At 40.7% G+C, this 22,303-nt stretch overlaps 1 protein-coding gene across 3 annotated transcripts in view; it reads right to left on the bottom strand.

Moving 5' to 3' along the window:
* Positions 1–22,303, bottom strand: part of LOC126092311 (ankyrin repeat and IBR domain-containing protein 1-like) — a 564,318-nt gene that overhangs the window by 165,285 nt on the left and 376,730 nt on the right. For all 3 annotated transcript variants that reach the window (XM_049907838.1, XM_049907837.1, XM_049907836.1), the window contains 2 exons: positions 21,374–21,528; positions 6,004–6,195 (listed from right to left, as the gene is read on the bottom strand). In XM_049907838.1, the coding sequence (XP_049763795.1) occupies positions 6,004–6,195; positions 21,374–21,528 (347 nt within the window). The remainder of the gene's footprint in view (positions 1–6,003; positions 6,196–21,373; positions 21,529–22,303) is intronic.

A 22,303-nucleotide genomic window follows, 5' to 3' on the forward strand; every position in this document is an offset into this window, starting at 1 on the left:
AAACATCAGCTAAGTTAATAAAAGAATGTTCTTCTGAGTTCAGCACAATATTAAGTTATTTGTGTACCAGCCATTTATGATTAGAATACTTCTTAATTAACTGAATTATGCTGCAGTTAATCCCACGTGTAACAGAGGAGATAATGAAATTACAACAAACTTTCATACAATATTACTTCTACCAGCATTCTCAATATTTTTAGAAATGGTAAAGTACAAGTGGTTTCTTAGATACCTGACTACATATAACATATCATCAAACTCACACTTTGGATTTCTAAAGGATTCTGATACTGAGGAAGCTACTCATAAACAAAAATTAAACAAAATAAAATACACCAAGAAAGTACTTAATATATTACACAATAAACTGAAGTCTACTGGTATATTCTGTGATCTATCAAAGGCATTATTCTATGTAAATCACAAAATAATTTTAAGTAAATTGTGGTGCTACAGGAAATCCCAAAATGGTTCAAGTCATATTTAACAAGAACCAGATAGTGTTAGTAGGAAAGAGTCCTATATTAAGCTATCATTCGTCACAGCACTGTGAACTAATTACATATAGTGTCTCAGAAGATTTCATCTCCCTCTTTTTCTTGTGAATGTTAACTACCTTTCTACAGAAACATTACCAGACACGAAGTTTGTTTTGTTCACAGATGATACAAACATTTACACTTTAATCTACGATAATGATAGAAACTGAAGAAACGCATTAAAATTTGTGCCGTGGCCAGGACTTGAACCAAAGTCTCCATGCTTACCAAGCTGGTGGGCTAGCTTTTACACCACCACAGTAGTACAGCTCAGAGAGTTTCATGGACTACCCTAGTCCAGTGCCCTCCATAACACAGTTTTCAATGGACATCTTTCAGCTTGTTTTGGAAAGATTCCAAAACGGATATTTCATGAACATTAACAAATTGTTTTCAGCTAATTTTTTTGCCACTAGACACTGAAAAGACACACACTCTGCATGTGTCTACAAAGTATGATGACAAGCAAATGGAAGGGATTTACCATTAAATCCTTGGGGTTACAACTTATAAGAATTCCACTTGGAAGAAGCATACCACAGAACTTCTGAAGCTCAGGGTAAGGAATAAATTGTTCAAAAGATAATATTTATTTTTTAGTTTAAATGTGTATACAGCCTGTAGCAGAATTTTGCTTTCTGCAGGTGATTTCTGGAGAGTCATTTTGCCTCTTTCTAATTTTATAGTTTTCCTGAAATGAGCCTTCTTTACGATATTATTATTATTTATCTATTTATTTTAGTTCGCTATTGAACTGAACATCAAGTAATTTTACATGGTGTGTTATTTAGTGTATGGCTATTTTTGCCTATTCTTGCAACCAGTGGGTAATTGTAACTTCTTTGAAATTGCAAAATATGAGCCTTTCTTAAATTAAGATTCAAAATCATTGCTGTGAACCAGTTGTACATGGGTTCAGCTATTGTCTAGTCTGTACGGTAAGGCTGAGTTTGGGTCCTTCTATCTACATCCAAATGACTACTCCACAATTCACACTGAATTGCTGGCCACAGGGTTCGTATAACCACTTCCAGACTTGGATGAAATAATTTTGGGTATTGGGCTGCATCATCATAACTACTAAAACAGCTGAAGTGCCAATGTTCCAACCAACTTGCTATGGTCCTCCTCAGGACAGTTCACTGAAGAGAGCCATAGCAAGTCAGTCACAACATTGGCAATTTAGCTGTTTTAGTAGCTAAAATGATGTAGCCCAATAATCAAAATATTTTATACAAAATTACGATGAATATGGAAGCCTATGAACTTATATCATTTTCAGACTATTTCTTGACAAATATATGAAATTTTCCGTCTACAATAATCACTACTTAGTCCTTTTTTAAGATAGTTGTTTATTAGGACTACAGGGTGTATACGGGGACAAGGAAAAAAAATTCCCGGATTATTCCCGGATTTCTCCCGGATATCCCGTTTAAAAAATACGCTTTTTCCCGGGCGAAAATACACTTTTTCTGTGCTAACTGACAGATTTTCCGTAGATTTTTCCTCGGAACTGCAAAACTTATCAATTCTTTGAATGGTTAACGTTTTATACAATCGCGTAGAACTTCCCGAAAAAAAAGACGGGCAGAGAAGTTTTGGAGAGACTTATAACAAAAAAAGAGACCTTTGATTTGCAGCAACATATACGTTGCATATTTTCGTATTACGAAAGTATAAATTCGAATTGCACCAAACACAGTGCGTTAGTTTGCGGAGCATTGAAACCGAGGTTGCGATGTCCTTTTGTAAGCGAGTCATATCTCAAGCCACGAGATCTCGTCAGCCGATGACAGCAGCTATTCAGAGCATAGGACACGTGTTATAATCAGCCAATAGCAAGATCACTGGTTAAACAGCGCGAACACTCAAGAGGAAAAGTTAACAGTTTACATTAATGTACACAGTACCGTATATCTACAATAAAAGCTAAGCTTTCACATATAATATTAGTCTCTAAGATTAACACGCTACAACAGAAGCTTAGCTTTCACATGTAATATTGATCTTTTTTGTGTGTGTTATACTTTAAGATACATCACACAAATGTGCCAGTAAATTTAATATTATGACATAAATGTCTCGGCTCGAAACTCTTGTAAGTGGCTGGTCCTCAAACTGTTCAGTTTCGAACGCTCTGTGGTTTAGATATCCATCCCACTTTCTCACACGTAACGTAATTCATCTTGCGTAAAAAGAAATTTACTTTGAAAGTAACGCTTTTCTAACCACCGTTCGCAATACTATCCGAAGACTGTTAGAAATAGGTTCGATTTACCAGTTTCCAGAGAGCACCAGAAAACAGGCATTATTGTGCGTGTGCAACTGCAGTGGTGTAGGAAGCCAGTATGTTCGTGTTTATAAAGCACTAAAAGAGCTTATATTACACCATAAAAGAAACATGGCATCAGAGGGTACTCCAAAGAGCATCGGAATTTCGTAAACCATACTAAAATGCATAATTCGGCTTGAAGTGCGAATTGCCTTTTTCCAGATTCACAAGTATGTCCCATCTGATATTAAGCTTTTCAGTGTGGTTTTTGGGATGTAAATTTTCTCGGAGTACCAGTACTCTACGATCTCATTTTTGGTTCTTTATTATGGCATAATGCCATATATGGCAGAAGATGATAACGAGCACTTGAAATTCAGCGAAAAGTTGGAACTAGCCAATACTGTAGAATGAAACACTTCGTTTCAAATAAAATGATTGCCTCAGCGGAAAGATTAATAAAGCCAAATTTCTTTAGCAAACTTGCTAAAATAACTTCACTGTTCTGCAAGGCGATTAATGCTTGACTGCTACTAACTTGGAAATAAAATAAAATCAGAAAACTGAAATTAATAATATATTTTTGCCCTCCATAATTATGTGAATGTATTTTAATTCACTTGATAGCTCCCCGGACACAGAAATCCATTTTGTTTTCATTTGACTTGGGAGCTGTACACGAAGAGAAGCAGCGAAATCACTTAACGTAAACACGCGTCACGTGGAGGTTAACCCCCTTCCCACTACAACTCAGACAACTCTGTGCAAGTGTGAATCTGGCAGCTAGGGCGCGTGAGAAAAAATTTTCTCGTTTGCATCTGGCTGCTTGCTACTGCTACAGACACAGCTAACAGCCAAACTTCAAGTAGAAGGAGAAGGTACTGCTTATACGGGAGTCAAATGCGCATGCGCAAAAGACCGCTGGCAATTGGTCAAACGAACCTAATGTGAACAGTTGTGACGTCACCTCTTAGCAAGCAGTTTATTGTTACGAAGAATTACAGTCTGCGCCCTACGGCCTTTGACATATTTTTGCTATTTGCAAACGCTTGTGCGTGCACGGTTTTTTGTTGTAAATTGCACATTTCCTTTGTCACTAAAGTTTTTTTTTGTTCCCTCTCGTTTATATTTTATTGCTGCAGTATCATTCTCCAGTAGCAGGATACAATAACATTCTTTGCTAGAGAATCAATTCTGCAGCCAAAATTTAAAAAAATTAACTGAAAGCTAAAACAATGAAAAATTCCCGGGTTTTTCCCGGTTTTCTCCCGGATGAAAAAATTCCCGGGTTTTTCCCGGATTTCCCGGTTGTCCCGGGTCGTATACACCCTGCACTAATAAAGGCACAAATTGTAGTGTAGATTGCTAGAAATGTAATAAAATTTTTTAAATCATTTTGTGATACCTTCAGCTGATATTTTCTGTATTTCATCCTACTAAATCTTGGGATATGACTTGTTCTTATGTTAAATCCATAAATTGATACTAATGCATTCAATGTATAATGCTTCGATTTTAGATATGTGAAAATGGTCTCAGGCCAAAACCGTGGGATCATACATCAAATAAAGGAAACGTCAGCTGCAGGCATCACAAGATCATTTAAAAAATTCATTACAACTGCAGACCCTGTCACAATGAAGACTGTAATAAAGCATAGCTACCATGAATGAGCTGACAGTGTCTTTGATCTCCCAACATCCCAGCCCCCCCCCCCCCCCCCTTCTGCCATCTACAGACCATACTACTTTAGCTGTGATCTTTCTCTTCCTTGCACCTGGATTTCAACTTCATCCCAATATTTCACATTACCTTCCTATGACACTTCTTCCTAGTGTTTATGCATATTTTTCCAATTTTTAATTTATGCCTGGCTTAGAGTTCTATCTTGAATAGAATGCGTTTTTGGATATCCTCCTGTGAACCCTACCTCCTCTGATTCTTCTTGAGAAAGTAGCAGAGGATGTGATTTGTCAGTGTTGTAGGGTTCATATGAGAAACATTACCATTGAAAACAGTTCTCCTCCTACAAATAGTGCTTATGAACTTTTCTACAAGTATTTAGAGTTAGTGCTTGTTTCCTCTTTTGAAGTTATCATTTTCTTTGAGTCAACCTACAATTTTCCTCAAGAAAAGATATGGTTTGAATGTGTTACTATGAAGTTTTAGCTGGCCGCAGTGGCGGTGCGGTTCTAGGCACTGCAGTCCGGAACCGCGAGACTGCTACGGTCGCAGGTTCGAATCCTGCCTCGGGTGTGGATGTGTGTGATGTGCTTAGGTTAGTTAGGTTTAAGTAGTTCTAAGTTCTAGGGGACTGATGACCTAAGATGTTAAGTCCCATAGTGCTCAGAGCCATTTGCACCATTTATGAAGTTTTAATACTATTATAATTAATCATAGCTTCAAGTTAAATGATCTTGCAGCCTTAGACATTAATTTACCTAAGCAGATTAGTTTGCCACACAATGACACACTGCACACTTGTGTGAAAATCTTGAGGTGGCTAGCAGTAAGCTTAAAGGGAAATTATCTCTGAAAGACTGGACATGAAGAAAAAAAACATATCAATGAACTACAGATCATGCCTTAGAAATGAAGGAACCTACTGTAAAGACATGCTCTTTCAAGCAAGCAGTATACAATACATATACATATCACATACATAACATAAAAATTGTGAATCGGGTTACAGAAGAGTGCCAGGATGTGGAAGTGTGTCTAATCTCCACTTGTGGAACATACATGGTGAGACGTAAATAACCAAAGTGAGGAGGGACTTAATTCAAAATACCACAACAACAAAAATTCAATTTTCAATCTCAGGTGAATAAGTAAGGCATAAGTAGTTGTGACGCAATTCAGCTGTCTCCAAGAAATACAAAGATACCTCGACACTATATAAAATTATTATGTTCATTTGGTGTGTACAATAGGAAATTCAAATACAAATATCAAGACACGGAAACATTCCTAGGCGATTACGTCTTCACTTACATAGATCTGGTAATAAAACATTGAAAATTTTCCTAAATTCACTTTTTAGACAAAAATATGTATCTGATTTATATATATTTCATCATTATGTTTGTAAAAAGTGATATGAAATTTCTCAACATACTTTGACTGCAATAATTTCAGCAACTGTAAGATAATGTTCGAGGTACACACCACTGTCCAAAAACTTACAACTGTTCCTTCCATTCTTCGAGAAGAGGGAGGAGTTTCAGGTGGAACTAGCCCTTTGGATACAGCTCGCACAAATTCATGGCGCTTACGGCGGGCAAGAGCTGTGGTCTGGATAATCACTGCTCGAGGTGTTCGAAGGTAAGGCCGCGCAACCATCTCTGACAATCGTTCTGTGACCTCCTCAAGTTCATTCTGAAAAATGTTACAATGATTATAAGCTAAAGTGTTACCTATTTGATGCTTAAAAGTCTACAGTCAGTACAGCAGGAGATAGTTGTAATATTACAAGGATAGTAATTTCTTTCAGACATGAGTAATACACATAAAACATATACGAAGAGGTACAATACAAAACTTACAACACTCCATTTGAATGAGACAGTTACAAATACATGTCCCAACTATAACACCTGGGAATAAAGAAGAATATTTATGGATCAACAAAAAAGAGTATTTTTAGCTGAACAGGCTCTTTTGTTCAGCAGCTGATCAAATTTACACTTTATCTTGTGACAGATTGCAGCATTATTGAGTGCTTAATGAATGCAGTACTAATAAAGAATCACTAAGAACAATGGATTGCCCTTGGAAAAACTGTGAAAGAAGTTTAAAAACGTCAAACTTTTGAAGCTAGTGAGACCAACAAAATGATGAAACAATTTAATGGTGTCTTCTGATAAATATGTCTGGTATTCATTTGTCTCATGTCTAAATCGTGTAATCACTACACCTTAATTTGCTGCTCGTAGATATAGGCAGATACTTCACGTTTGTGACTCCAGTTTGTAGGCGAGTAATTTTTTCAGCTGTTTATGCACAGTACATTACATTTCATTATGTCAAGAGTGAGTAGTTATTATTTGAAACCATGTGAGAACTAAATGTCTATATTAGTGTTCCCACAAAAAAATGAAGTCCCCAGTTTAATAAGGAACAACTGGTTATTTTGGAACCATTCTTACCAATAGCCACCTTGCCTCTACAACAAAAAAAAAAAAAAAAAAAATAACTGGCCAAAGATGTTACAAAGAAAAAGAATTCATACTGAGATAAGTTGAACACTGTGTCAAAGATATTAAACTTTTCATAACTCAACATCATCAAAAATATTAATCATCTATATGTCTTCCTGCATTCTACAACAACTTTCTAATGATATCTTTTCATATACAACTACATTGTCTAAGAACAGCTTTCAAGGGCTAATGATTGTTGCCTCAATGTAAGTTATCCGTGACTTCCCAAAATCACTGCAGATGAGTGTAGAGACAATTCCTTCAACAAGGATACAACTGATTCCAAGAGTAATTTTTCTCCTGGTGAACCAGTGATCTAGGTTTATTGATATCAGTGCTGAATAGATATTAAAACTCCAGGCTTCCTTCCTTTTACTCAACTAAGCTAACAACAATTCTTTGTGGAGGACCTATAAATAAACTTAATATGATACATAACACTATACTGGTCTGCAAAGCAAAATTGTTCTCCCAATGACAAATTGTTTTGCTCAACATTACACTCAATCTGAGGATCAGTTTACCCACTGCTTGTTATGTAATTCCCCCACCGCATTCTACACTGTGGCTTCAGTTACCTGAGACTGCAGTCGTGTGTGAGTTGTGTGTGTGTGTGTGTGTGTGTGTGTGTGTGTGTGTGTGTCATCTATTGTTGATGAAGGCCTTAATGGCCGAAAGCTTTTTTTGTGACAGTCTTTTTGTTTTGTCTATCTGCAACAGCATCTCTGCTATGTGGTGAGTAGCAACGTCCCTTTTCATAATATTGTTATATTCCATCCTGGATTTTCTATTGTTTGATACATAAGAACATTATCTTCAAAGTATAACAAAAATAAAACGCAGACATAAAAGATTTCTCCTTACTAACCTAACATACAATAACAATATTATGAAAAGGGAAGTTGCTGCTCACCATATAGTGGTGATGCTGAGTCGCAGATAGGCACAACAAAAAGACTCTCAGAATTAAAGCTTTCGGTCATGAAGGCCTTCATCAACAATAGACAACAGATGCGTACACACACACACACACACACACACACACACACACACACACACACAAACGCAACTCACACACACAACTGCAGTCTCAGGCAACTGAAACTATACTGCAAGTAGCAGCACCAGTGCATGATTTTAAGGAAGAGGTTGGGGCAGGGAGGGGGAGGGGTAGTATGGGAGGGGGGGTGGCAGACAGTGAAGTGCTGCAGGTTAGATGGAGGGCAGGAGAGAGGTGGGGAGGGGTGGGGGGTGGGGGAAGTAATGGAAAAAAGAGAAATAAAAAGACTGGGTGTGGTGGTGGAATGTTCCAATTTCAGCACTACACAGCCGTCATTCCACCATTACACCCAGTCTTTTTATCTCTCTCTTTTCCACTACTTCCTCCCCTCCCCCCCCTCCTCTCTCCTGCCCTCCATTGAACCTGCAGCACTTCACTGTCCACCACCCCCACCATACTATCCCTCCCCCTCTCCACCCCAGCCACCTCCTTACCCCCATCCCGTTGCCACTGGTGCTGCTGCTCGCAGTGTGGTTTCAGTGTTATCTGGGACTGCAGTTGTGTGTGCAAGTTGCATTTGTGTGTGTGTGTGTGTGTGTGTGTGTGTGTGTGTGTGTGCGTGTGATCTATTGTTGACAAAGGCCTTAATGGCTGAAAGCTTAAATTGTGAGGGTCTTTTTTGCTGTGCCTATCTGCGACTCAGCATCTCTGCTATATGGTGAGTAGTAACTTTCCTTTTCATAATTTTGTTACATTCCATCCTGGATTTTCCACTGTTTAACATACTACAACAGTTAGACAGAAATATGCATGGATAATGCATCTACCAACCTCTCTAGCAGGGCTATAACTTTCTGAAGTTTTTCTGTAAAATGAGGTCTACCTTACCCATTATTTTCTCCATGCCACCCGTAATAATTATTTGTTGGCCTCCTAGTCTCCATAACAGTATACACAAACACTATTCCTAATGCCACTACAAAACATGTAGCATTAATGAGAATCTAATCATGGTACAAAAAATAGTACCTGGTGGTGGTTACACTAAAACATTTATTAATTTTAACAAGCAACAATGGTAAAAAAGTGAATGTAGCTACATATCAGCAAAAATAATAATTTGTTAAAAATAAAAGTAATCATAATACAGGGTGTCTACGTGGACAAGGAAAAAAAATTCCCGTATTTTTCCCGGATTTCCCGGATAAAAACACACTTTCTCCCGGATGACAGTATATTTTCCCCTATCACTCCTTTGATTGGTTATGGTTTTGTACACGGGTGTACAATTTCCCGGCATTTTAGAAAACGAAACTCAGAGAAAAAGACACGTTTTGGAAATATCTTTGATGTGCAGCAACATGTACGCTGCGTATTTTCGTATTACGAAAACATACATTAGAAAATCCACCAAACACCGCATGTTACTTTCCGAACCATTGAAACCGAGATTCGATGCGCTTTTGTAAGCCGTTCGTAACTCATGTCACGTGACCTCGCCGGCCGATGACAGAGGATATTCAGAGCATAGGACACGTGATGTAGTCAGCCAATAGCAACATCAGTGTTAAGTAGCGAGCCAAACTGGGAAAGTTAATAGTTTAAATTAATATACATAGTGTTGTTACAAAAAAAGCAAAGCTTTCACATAAAATATTGGTCTCAAGCTGCAAGAGAAGCTAAGCTTTCGCATATACTGTTGATCTTTTTGCGCGTGTTACACTTTAAGAGATATCATACAAATGTGCCTGTAAAATTTTTAATAATGACATAAATGTCTGATCTTCAGGGTTCGAGGGTTCGAAATGTTTCTAAAATGGCTCGTCATCAGACACCTGATTTTTAAATGAGAGTCAAACGCTTTGTGATTTAATAAATTCACGGTCCATTCTTGTACGTAGCTCAACTTACGTAAAAGGATATTACTTTGAAAGTAACGCTTTTCAAACCACCAATCGTAATACTTTCCTGCGACCTGTTACAAATAGGTTCCTTTCAGCAGTTGCCAGAGAGCTCAGGTAACAGGCGACACCGCGCTTGGGTAGGTATCATGACGTAGGAAGCCCGTATGTACGTATGAAAGATGATACTGCAAGAGCATCGGAATTTCGTGAACCATATTAAAATGTGCACATTTAAAGTGCATACTTAAAGGCACACTCGTATGCCCAGATTCCCAATGAAGTACCGTAGACCCCGACCTGATATTAAGCTTTTAAGTGTGGTTTCCAGGATGTAAATTTTCTTTGAGCACCAGTACTGTATTATATCATGTTTGGTTCTTTATTATGGCATAATGCCATACGTGCTAGAAAATGAAAACGTGCACTTGAAATGCAGCGAACAGTTGAAACTACCCAGTACTGTGGAATTAAACATTTCGTTTCAGATACATTGACTGCATCTGCGGAAAAGATTAGCAAAAGTCAAATTTCTTTAGCAAACAGACAAAAATAACTTCATTGTTCCGCAAGGCGATTAATGCTTGACTGTCAGAAAGGTGGAAATAAAATAAAATCTGAAACTAATGACATATTTCGGCCTTTAGTAATTATGTGAATGTGTTTTAATTCACTTGATAACTCCCGGCCACAGATATCCATTTTGTTTTCATTTGACGTGAGGGTAAACGAAGGGGAAACAGCAAAATCACTGAACGTAAACACGGGCCACGTGGAGACTACCCACTATAGCTCAGATTGCTCTGCGCATCAACCCCGGATCTACGACATTTGCGAACCGGGTCAATACTAAAAAAAATCGAATTTTCAAAATATGTTCATCTTGTAGCGCACATCTTTCTGAAAAGTCTGAAACATAAAACGTATGTATTCGAGGAAATGTAAGACATATTATTTGGTCTTAAGTATGCCCAAGTGCAGTTCCATGCCTCTTCATAAAGCATTTTTCTACTGCACGTCCAAACTATATTCAGGAGAGTGGAAACTGAAATGTCCTGTGGTGCCTCTCCTGCTCCCAGTCGGCCGGTTTGGCAGCCTGCCTCTCTTAAAAAAAAATCTCGCAATTAATAGCGGGCGGGACTATTTGTAATCGAGAGAACAAGAACTCTTCGGAAAATCTGAACTCTTCATTGCCCATTAGTTAATAACTTGCTGTTTTGTGTGTCCTAAAATTAAATATAGGATATATAAAATCAGTACTGACAAGAGATAAGCAAGAAATTACACATTTCTTCAAACCTTAGCTCCTAGAATTTTTCTCTCTAATCTTGCTACAGCTTTACATGGCGTGTTTTCCTTTCTGTGAAAGAATCTTTTCCCTCATCAAAGTTTGTCAAACGTTTTGCTACATGGAAAATCGAAATGTAGTTATCTAATACTGAAAATCTGTTAATACAAATAATACCCAAGACTGGTGTGGTTTCTCGATCTGATTACGTCTATTTTGTCACTGTCTGCTAGATAAAACAAAATAGGCCTTTCTAATACGGCAGCACTTTTATAACACACCAAATAAACGAGACTGTTTTGGCACAAATGGTCATTTTTATAACACGACAGAATATAATCCAATAAGTATCAATATCAAATGCCTATTAGGCCTACTACAAGCAAAAAGCTTTATGTTAGGAAGTAGTTTCACGTTTCATTCATATGCACCAGCTTCTCTAGCATGACATCGAAAACTAGTATTACGAAATTTTTATATAAATTTGTAATCGTCTTATTCTTCCATAATTTGTGTGATGTCCTCGTTTCTTCTCCGTCCTCGTTCTAACAAACAATCCTGTCATCACCAATTCTGTAGCTATTGCTGCCACTGTCAAAATTTGTTCGCCGATTAACTTCACTAACCATGCCAGAATCACTGGTTTAGTTCCCCCGCAATTATTCTCCGGTTAGGCGTTCTTACGTGTTCGTACAACACGTTTTCCGCGTTACTTCCATGCGGCTGGTAGCCGGGGACTGTACTACTGGTCCTTACTAGTGTAGCGATCTGGCCAAACATTTTCTGTCAAAACTTCATTACTTCATTTTCTTGGACACACCGAGAAGATAATACATGATCTTTCTCACCTGTTATTCCTGTCAGTCGTTTATTTCCATTCTGATAGTATGAATCTATTGATTTCGCTAGCAATTATAACAACGCTGATCATTCCCACACCCAATCAGCCACATAATCAGACAGCGATTGCCATTCATCCATTTGGCTTTACTCCACTCAGCTCGTATAGCCCCGTCCCCTTTTGTCTGTGGAAAGTTTATTTCTAGATGCGACCAGGATTCTCCTGACAGAGACATCACGTACACTATGCATGCATTCAAAAGTCAGCTTATGATTCATTCAGAAATCAACTTAAAATGTGTTCAAATACCAACAGAGAAGCGTTTCAAAATCATATGACTAATTGATAGGCAAATGTGCGCTGGATGCTAGGTGCTTTGTGAAACAAGTTTTTTTCCCCTCAATAATATGAATTAGGCGCCCCCTTTTCCCAGAAGTATCTAGCTGCTTGCTGCGACTGCTTGCACAGCCAACAGCCACATTCCTGTTGACAGAAGCGGGAGAATCTACTACTCAAACGTGACTCTACTGCGCATGCGTATGAGCCCGCGCGTTAACTCCTAAAACAAATCGAATGTAAACAGTTGCGACTTCACGCTCATTGGGGGCAATTTGTTGTTATGAAGCACTGCATAGTCTTCCTAAAGCCTTTGACGCTTGCATGAGCACTTGTGTCGTCGTTGTATATGGCGCATTTCCTTTGCAATTTAAGTTATTTTCGTTTTTTTTTCTCTCGTTTATGTTTTATTGTTGAAGTATTATTCTGCAGCAGCGGGATACAGTAATATCCTTTGTTAGCGTGTCGGTTCTTACTAGTCAAAATTACAAAAATTTAACTGAAAACTAAAACAATGAAAAATTCCCGGAATTCTAAAAATATCCCGGGTTTTTCCCGGTTTTCTCCCGGATGAAAAAAATCCCGGGTTTTTCCCGGATCTCCCGGTTGTCCCGGGTCGTAGACACCCTGTAATACCTTTTATACGTGTGTTCCCCTGCTGCTGCTTAGTGAGTGAATTTTTTATCCATCCAGTTACTTATATTAAACTTCACATTTGAGAAATTATTCATGCAGAAGAAATATACAAACACACTGCCATTTGACCATTGCACAAACTCCCATATGGAGGACATAGTAATAGAAGAGTTGAAAACAAATAAAAGAGTTGAAAACAAATAATTCGCCAGGTCTGGATGGAATCCCTACAACATTGGCCCTTTACTTAGCTTGCATTTATTGCAAATCTCTTGCCCAGCACAAAGTCCAAAGTGACTGGAAAAAAGCACAGATGACTCCTGTATCTAAGAAGGGAAAAAGAATGGATCCAAAAAATTACAGAACATATCCTTAACATCAATTTGCTTTAGAATCCTTGAATATTTCAATTTAAATATAACAAATTTCCTTGAGACAGAAAAGCTTCTGTCCACTAATCAGCATTGTTTTAAAAAGCATTGCTCATGCAAAACTCAGCTTGCCCTTTTTTCATATGATACCCTGTGAACTATGGATGAAGGGCAACAAGCAGATTCCACATTCCTAGATTTTCAAAAAGCATTTGACACTGTGCCCCACTGCAGGTACAAGCATACAGAATAGGTTTCCAGATATGTGATTGGCTCAAAGGCTTTTTAAGCAATAGAACCCAGTATGTTATCCCTACAGCAACTATTCATCAGAGACAAGGGTATCATTGGGAGTGTCCCAGGGAATGTTATAGGACCACCATTGTTTTCTGTATACATCTGGCAGACAGGATGCACAGCAATCTGTGTTTCTTTGCTGATGATGCTGTGATGTACATGAAGATGTCATAACTGAGTGGCTATAGGAGAATACACGATGACTTAGACAAAATTTCTAGCTAGTGTCATACAAGACAGCTAGCTCCAAATGTAGAAAAATGTAAGTTAATGTAGATGAATAGGAAAATAAACTCATAATGTTCAAATACAGCATCAGTAGACAGAGTCACATTGATTAAATATCTAAGCATAATGGTGCAAAACAATATGAAATGGAATAAGCATATAAGGATTGAAATGGGGACGGTGCATGGTCCACTTCAGTTTATTGGAAGAGTTTTAGAAAAGTGTGGTTCATCTTTACAGGAGACCACATACATAATAATAGTGAGACCCAATTTTAAGTACTGCTTGAGCATTTGGGATCCACAACACATTGGATTAAAAGAAGAAACTGAAACTGTTAGATTCGTTACCGGTAGGTTCAAACAACATGCAAGTATTACAGAGATGCTTCGGAAACTCAAATGAGAATCCCTGGACAGAAGGTGACGTTTTTATCAAGGAGCACTACTAAGAAAATTTAGAAAACTGATTTGAAGCTGACTGTAGAATGATTCTACTACCAGCAAAGCACATTTCATGTAAAGATCATGATGATCAGATGAGACATTAGGGCTCATATTGAGGCATGTAGACAGTCATTTTCCCCTTGCACTATTTGTAAGTGAGATAGGAAAACAAATGACTATTGGTGCTACAGAGCTCTCTCTGCCACACACTGTACAGTGGCTTGTGGAGTATGTATGTAGATGTAGATTTTCTTCTTTCATGGTGGGAAGCGGCAATTGCTCCTTTTTTCTGTGTTGCTGTTATATTAATGTAATGTATGCCTCTATTTTCAATTTGTCCTCCCCTTTATATTTGATTTGTCAACTGCTCCTCAGGTTTTCAAAACTCACCTGTTGCCAGCATTCAACCATTAAACTTATTCTTATACTGTTACCTCTCTAGGTCTGGAATCCTAGCTCACTTTCCTACTGATTAACTAAACGAAACACTTTTCTAGCCTAGTTACACAATCTTCATTATTACTGTATGGCCTAGGTCTTGTGCTATAAGCTCATTTTCTAGAAAATGGGCTTATAACCTGAAACCTATGTTTTACAATAATAACAAAATTTTTCAATGTTTTCTGTTTATATTCTTGATTGATCAATTCTTTCACACACACACACACACACACACACACACACACACACACACACACACACAGACAGATATATATATATATATATATATATATAGGTTATAATAGAAGGAAACATTCCACGAAGGAAAAATATATTTAAAAACAAAGATGATGTGACTTACCAAATGAAAGTGCTGGCAGGTCGACAGACACACAAACAAACACAAACATACACACAAAATCCAAGCTTTCGCAACCAACGGTTGCCTCGTCAGGAAAGAGGGAAGGAGAAGGAAAGACAAAAGGATATGGGTTTTAAGGGAGAGGGTAAGGAGTCATTCCAATCCCGGGAGCGGAAAGACTTACCTTAGGGGGAAAAAAGGACAGGTATACACTCGCACACACACACATATCCATCCACACATACACAGACACAAGCAGACATTTGTAAAGGCAAAGAGTTTGGGCAGAGATGTCAGTCGGGACGGAAGTACAGAGGCAAAGATGATGTTGAAAGACAGGTGAGGTATGAGCGGCGGCAGATTGAAATTAGAAATTAGCGGAGATTGAGGCCTGGCGGATAGCGAGAAGAGAGGATATGCTGAAGGGCAAGTTCCCATCTCCGGAGTTCTGACAGGTTGGTGTTAGTGGGAAGTATCCAGATAACCCGGACGGTGTAACACTGTGCCAAGATGTGCTGGCCGTGCACCAAGGCATGTTTAGCCACAGGGTGATCCTCATTACCAACAAACACTGTCTGCCTGTGTCCATTCATGCGAATGGACAGTTTGTTGCTGGTCATTCCCACATAGAATGCATCACAGTGTAGGCAGGTCAGTTGGTAGATCACGTGGGTGCTTTCACACGTGGCTCTGCCTTTGATTGTGTACACCTTCCGGGTTACAGGACTGGAGTAGGTGGTGGTGGGAGGGTGCATGGGACAGGTTTTACACCGGGGGCGGTTACAAGGGTAGGAGCCAGAGGGTAGGGAAGGTGGTTTGGGGATTTCATAGGGATGAACCAAGAGGTTACGAAGGTTAGGTGGACGGCGGAAAGACACTCTTGGTGGAGTGGGGAGGATTTCATGAAGGATGGATCTCATTTCAGGGCAGGATTTGAGGAAGTTGTATCCCTGCTGGAGAGCCACATTCAGAATCTGATCCAGTCCCGGAAAGTATCCTGTCACAAGTGGGGCACTTTTGTGGTTCTTCTGTGGGAGGTTCTGGGTTTGAGAGGATGAGGAAGTGGCTCTGGTTATTTGCTTCTGTACCAGGTCGGGAGGGTAGTTGCGGGATGCGAAAGCTGTTGTCAGGTTGTTGGTGTAATGCCTCAGGGATTCCGGACTGGAGCAGATTCGTTTGCCACGAAGGCCTAGGCTGTAGGGAAGGGACCGTTTGATGTGGAATGGGTGGCAGCTGTCGTAATGGAGGTACTGTTGCTTGTTGGTGGGTTTGATGTGGACGGACGTGTGAAGCTGCCCATTGGACAGGTGAAGGTCAACATCAAGGAAAGTGGCATGGGATTTGGAGTAGGACCAGGTGAATCTGATGGAACCAAAGGAGTTGAGGTTGGAGAGGAAATTCTGGAGTTCTTCTTCACTGTGAGTCCAGATCATGAAGATGTCATCAATAAATCTGTACCAAACTTTGGGTTGGCAGGCCTGGGTAACCAAGAAGGCTTCCTCTAAGCGACCCATGAATAGGTTGGCGTACGAGGGGGCCATCCTGGTACCCATGGCTGTTCCCTTTAATTGTTGGTATGTCTGGTTTTCAAAAGTGAAGAAGTTGTGGGTCAGGATGAAGCTGGCTAAGGTAATGAGGAAAGAGGTTTTAGGTAGGGTGGCAGGTGATCGGCGTGAAAGGAAGTGCTCCATCGCAGCGAGGCCCTGGACGTGCGGGATATTTGTGTATAAGGAAGTGGCATCAATGGTTACAAGGATGGTTTCTGGGGGTAACGGACTGGGTAAGGATTCCAGGCGTTCGAGAAAGTGGTTGGTGTCTTTGATGAAGGATGGGAGACTGCATGTAATGGGTTGAAGGTGTTGATCCACGTAGGCAGAGATACGTTCTGTGGGGGCTTGGTAACCAGCTACAATGGGGCGGCCGGGATGATTGGGTTTGTGAATTTTAGGGAGAAGGTAGAAGGTAGGGGTGCGGGGTGTCGGTGGGGTCAGGAGGTTGATGGAGTCAGGTGAAAGGTTTTGTAGGGGGCCTAAGGTTCTGAGGATTCCTTGAAGCTCTGCCTGGACATCAGGAATGGGATTACCTTGGCAAACTTTGTATGTGGTGTTGTCTGAAAGCTGACGCAGTCCCTCAGCCACGTACTCCCGACGATCAAGTACCACGGTCGTGGAACCCTTGTCCGCCGGAAGAATGACGATGGACCGGTCAGCCTTCAGATCACGGATAGCCTGGGCTTCAGCAGTGGTGATGTTGGGAGTAGGATTAAGGTTTTTTAAGAAGGATTGAGAGGCAAGGCTGGAAGTCAGAAATTCCTGGAAGGTTTGGAGAGGGTGATTTTGAGGAAGAGGAGGTGGGTCCCGCTGTGACGGAGGACGGAACTGTTCCAGGCAGGGTTCAATTTGGATAGTGTCTCGGGGAGTTGGATCATTAGGGGTAGGATTAGGATCATTTTTCTTCGTGGCAAAGTGATACTTCCAGCAGAGAGTACCCTCCCACCACCACCTACTCCAGTCCTGTAACCCGGAAGGTGTACACAATCAAAGGCAGAGCCACGTGTGAAAGCACCCACGTGATCTACCAACTGACCTGCCTACACTGTGATGCATTCTATGTGGGAATGACCAGCAACAAACTGTCCATTCGCATGAATGGACACAGGCAGACAGTGTTTGTTGGTAATGAGGATCACCCTGTGGCTAAACATGCCTTGGTGCACGGCCAGCACATCTTGGCACAGTGTTACACCGTCCGGGTTATCTGGATACTTCCCACTAACACCAACCTGTCAGAACTCCAGAGATGGGAACTTGCCCTTCAGCATATCCTCTCTTCTCGCTATCCGCCAGGCCTCAATCTCCGCTAATTTCTAATTTCAATCTGCCGCCGCTCATACCTCACCTGTCTTTCAACATCATCTTTGCCTCTGTACTTCCGTCCCGACTGACATCTCTGCCCAAACTCTTTGCCTTTACAAATGTCTGCTTGTGTCTGTGTATGTGTGGATGGATATGTGTGTGTGTGCGAGTGTATACCTGTCCTTTTTTCCCCCTAAGGTAAGTCTTTCCGCTCCCGGGATTGGAATGACTCCTTACCCTCTCCCTTAAAACCCATATCCTTTTGTCTTTCCTTCTCCTTCCCTCTTTCCTGACGAGGCAACCGTTGGTTGCGAAAGCTTGGATTTTGTGTGTATGTTTGTGTTTGTTTGTGTGTCTGTCGACCTGCCAGCACTTTCATTTGGTAAGTCACATCATCTTTGTTTTTATATATATATATAAACAAAGATGATGTGACTTATCAAAAGAGAGCGCTGGCAGGTCAATAGACACACAAACATACACACAAAATTCTAGCTTTCGCAACCAACGGCTGCTTCGTCAGGAAAGAGGGAAGGAGAGGGAAAGACGAAAGGATGTGGGTTTTAAGGGAGAGGGTAAGGAGTCATTCCAATCCCGGGAGCGGAAAGACTTACCTTAGGGGGAAAAAAGGATGGGTATACAATCGCACACACACACACACACACATATCCATCCACACATATACAGACACAAGCAGACATATTAAAAGGCAAAGAGTTTGGGCAGAGATGTCAGTCAAGGCGGAAGTGCAGAGGCAAAGATGTTGTTGAATGACAGGTAAGGTATGAGTGGCGGCAACTTGAAATTAGCGGAGATTGATGCCTGAAAGCTGATGCAGTCCCTCAGCCACATACTCCCGACGATCAAGTACCACAGTCGTGGAACCCTTGTCCGCCGGAAGAATGACGATGGATCGATCAGCCTTTAGATCACAAATAGCCTGGGCTTCAGACAACACCACATACAAAGTTTGCCAAGGTAATCCCATTCCTGATGTCCAGGCAGAGCTACAAGGAATCCTCAGAACCTTAGGCCCCCTACAAAACCTTTCACCTGACTCCATCAACCTCCTGACCCCACCGACACCCTGCGCCACTACTTTCTACCTTCTTCCTAAAATTCACAAACCCAATCATCCCGGCTGCCCCATCGTAGCTGGTTACCAAGCTCCCACAGAACATATCTCTGCCTACGTAGATCAACACCTTCAACCCATTACATGCAGTCTCCCATCCTTCATCAAAGACACCAACCACTTTCTCAAACACCTGGAATCCTTACCCAATCTGTTACCCCCGGAAACCATCCTTGTAACCATTGATGCCACTTCCCTATACACAAATATTCTGCACGTCCAGGGCCTCACTGCGATGGAGCACTTCCTTTGACGCCGACCACCTGCCACCCTACCTAAAACCTCTTTCCTCATTACCTTAGCCAGCTTCATCCTGACCCACAACTTCTTCACTTTTGAAGGCCAGACATACCAGCAATTAAAGGGAACAGGCATGGGTACCAGGATGGCCCCCTCGTACGCCAACCTATTCATGGGTTGCTTAGAGGAAGCCTTCTTGGTTACCCAGGCCTGCCAACCCGAAGTTTGGTACAGATTTATTGATGACATCTTCATGATCTGGACTCACAGTGAAGAAGAACTCCAGAATTTCCTCTCCAACCTCAACTCCTTTGGTTCCATCAGATTCACCTGGTCCTACTCCAAATCCCATGCCACTTTCCTTGACGTTGACCTCCATCTGTCCAATGGCCAGCTTCACACGTCCGTCCACATCAAACCCACCAACAAGCAACAGTACCTCCATTACGACAGCTGCCACCCATTCCACATCAAACGGTCCCTTCCCTACAGCCTAGGTCTTCGTGGCAAACGAATCTGCTCCAGTCCGGAATCCCTGAATCATTACACCAACAACCTGATAACAGCTTTCGCATCCCGCAACTACCCTCCCAACCTGGTACAGAAGCACATAACCAGAGCCACTTCCTCACCCCCTCAACCCAGAACCTCTCACAGATGAACCACAAAAGTGCCCCACTTGTGACAGGATACTTTCCGGGACTGGATCAGACTCTGAATGTGGCTCTCCAGCAGGGATACGACTTCCTCAAATCCTGCCCTGAAATGAGATCCATCCTTCATGAAATCCTCCCCACTCCACCAAGAGTGTCTTTCCGCCATCCACCTAACCTTCGTAACCTCTTAATTCATCCCTATGAAATCCCCAAACCACCTCCCCTACCCTCTGGCTCCTACCCTTGTAACCGCCCCCGGTGTAAAACCTATCCCAAGCACCCTCCCAACACCACTTACTCCAGTCCTGTAACCCGGAAGGTGTACACGATCAAAGGCAGAGCCATGTGTGAAAGCACCCACGTGATTTACCAACTGACCTGCTTACACTGTGATGCATTCTGTGTGGGAATGACCAGCAACAAACTGTCCATTCGCATGAATGGACACAGGCAGACAGTGTTTGTTGGTAATGAGGATCACCCTGTAGCTAAACATGCCTTGGTGCACGGCCAGCACATCTTGGCACAGTGTTACGCCATCCGGGTTATCTGGATACTTCCCACTAGCACCAACCTATCCGAACTCCGGAGATGGGAACTTGCCCTTCAACATATCCTCTCTTCCCGCTATCCACCAGGCCTCAATCTCCGCTAATTTCAAGTTGCCGCCACTCATACCTCACTTGTCATTCAACATCTTTGCCTCTGCACTTCCACCTCGACTGACATCTCTGCCCAAACTCTTTGCCTTTTAATATGTCTTCTTGTGTCTGTATATGTGTCGATGGACATGTGTGTGTGTGTGTGCGAGTGTATACCCGTCCTTTTTTCCCCCTAAGGTAAGTCTTTCCGCTCCCGGGATTGGAATGACTCCTTACCCTCTCCCTTAAAACCCACATCCTTTCGTCTTTCCCTCTCCTTCCCTCTTTCCTGATGAAGCAACCGTTGGGTGCAAAAGCTTGAATTTTCTGTGTATGTTTGTGTTTGTTTGTGTGTCTATCGACCTGCCAGCACTTTCGTTTGGTAAGTCATATCACTTTTGTTTTTAGATACATTTTTCCCACGTGGAATGTTTCCATCTATTATATATATATGGAACCGTCAGTCCTTACTTGACTGTCACATTTATGTGACTTTTGCCTGTTTTTATTTGTCTGTGTCTGCAACCATTTGCTAAGAAAATTTTTTTATGTATACTTGTAAAGAATGTCTACTTAAAATTTTGATGCAACAGCACAACTAACATAGAAAATTTTTGATACAATATTGCAACTACATAGAAGCTAAGACAGAAATTCATGTACAAAAATCAGTTCTCTAACCTGCATAAATTCAAAGATGGATTTGCTGTAACCATTGTCATGTAGATAATATCCATGAACGTATGAGCCACAGAGTACCCTACGTGCTTTCAGTAGTTCTCGTACACCATCTTCTACAAATCTAGCTCCTTCTGGTCCCAGTTGATTAGTACGTTCTGTCAACAATATTAAAATATTTTAAATTATAACCTGTTCTTTTATTTCTTAATCAGTCTGCTGTTCAGAGCTACAGAATACATGTTACAGTTACTATTGTCACAGTTAAAAGGAAAATTCAGTTGTGAATTTTCCCTTTACATGGAAAATATGGAAATAAAAGAGTGTGTGGTGCATATTGATTAATTCTTCCAGTACAGGTGAAGGATACTAATTTCTTCTCAATCAATTTTGTTAGCTGGAAAGTAATGGTCCTCACCACGTCTTCTTAAGAGTTAAGTTAGAGAAAGTATGACATTATATGAGTCAGGACATGGAACATCACAAGTTTGAATGTTATAGGGAAACTAGAAAATCTACAAGGGAAATGCAAAGGTTCTGTTTATATATAGTGGGGAAGGGGGGTGTCAGTGAAGTGAAATGGAAAGAAGACAAGGATTTCTGGTCAGACGAGTATAGGGTAATATCAACAGCAACAGAAAACAGTATAATGAGAGTAGGATTCATTACAAATAGGAAAGTGGGCCAGAGAGTGAGTTACTGTGAACAGTTCAGTGATAGGGTTGTTATAATCAGAACAGACAGGAAATCAACACTGACAACAGGTACACATGGCAATGTCTCAAGCAGAAGATGAAGAGATAGACAAAGTATATGAGGATATTGGACAAGTAATTATTCAGAATGTAAAGGGAGATGAAAACCTAATAATCATATTAGACTGGAATGCAGTTGTAAGGGAAGGAGAAGAAGTAATGTTTACAGGAGAACATG

This window comes from Schistocerca cancellata, chromosome 7 (genome assembly GCF_023864275.1).
Source record: "Schistocerca cancellata isolate TAMUIC-IGC-003103 chromosome 7, iqSchCanc2.1, whole genome shotgun sequence".
In the NCBI taxonomy this organism is placed as follows: domain Eukaryota; kingdom Metazoa; phylum Arthropoda; class Insecta; order Orthoptera; family Acrididae; genus Schistocerca; species Schistocerca cancellata.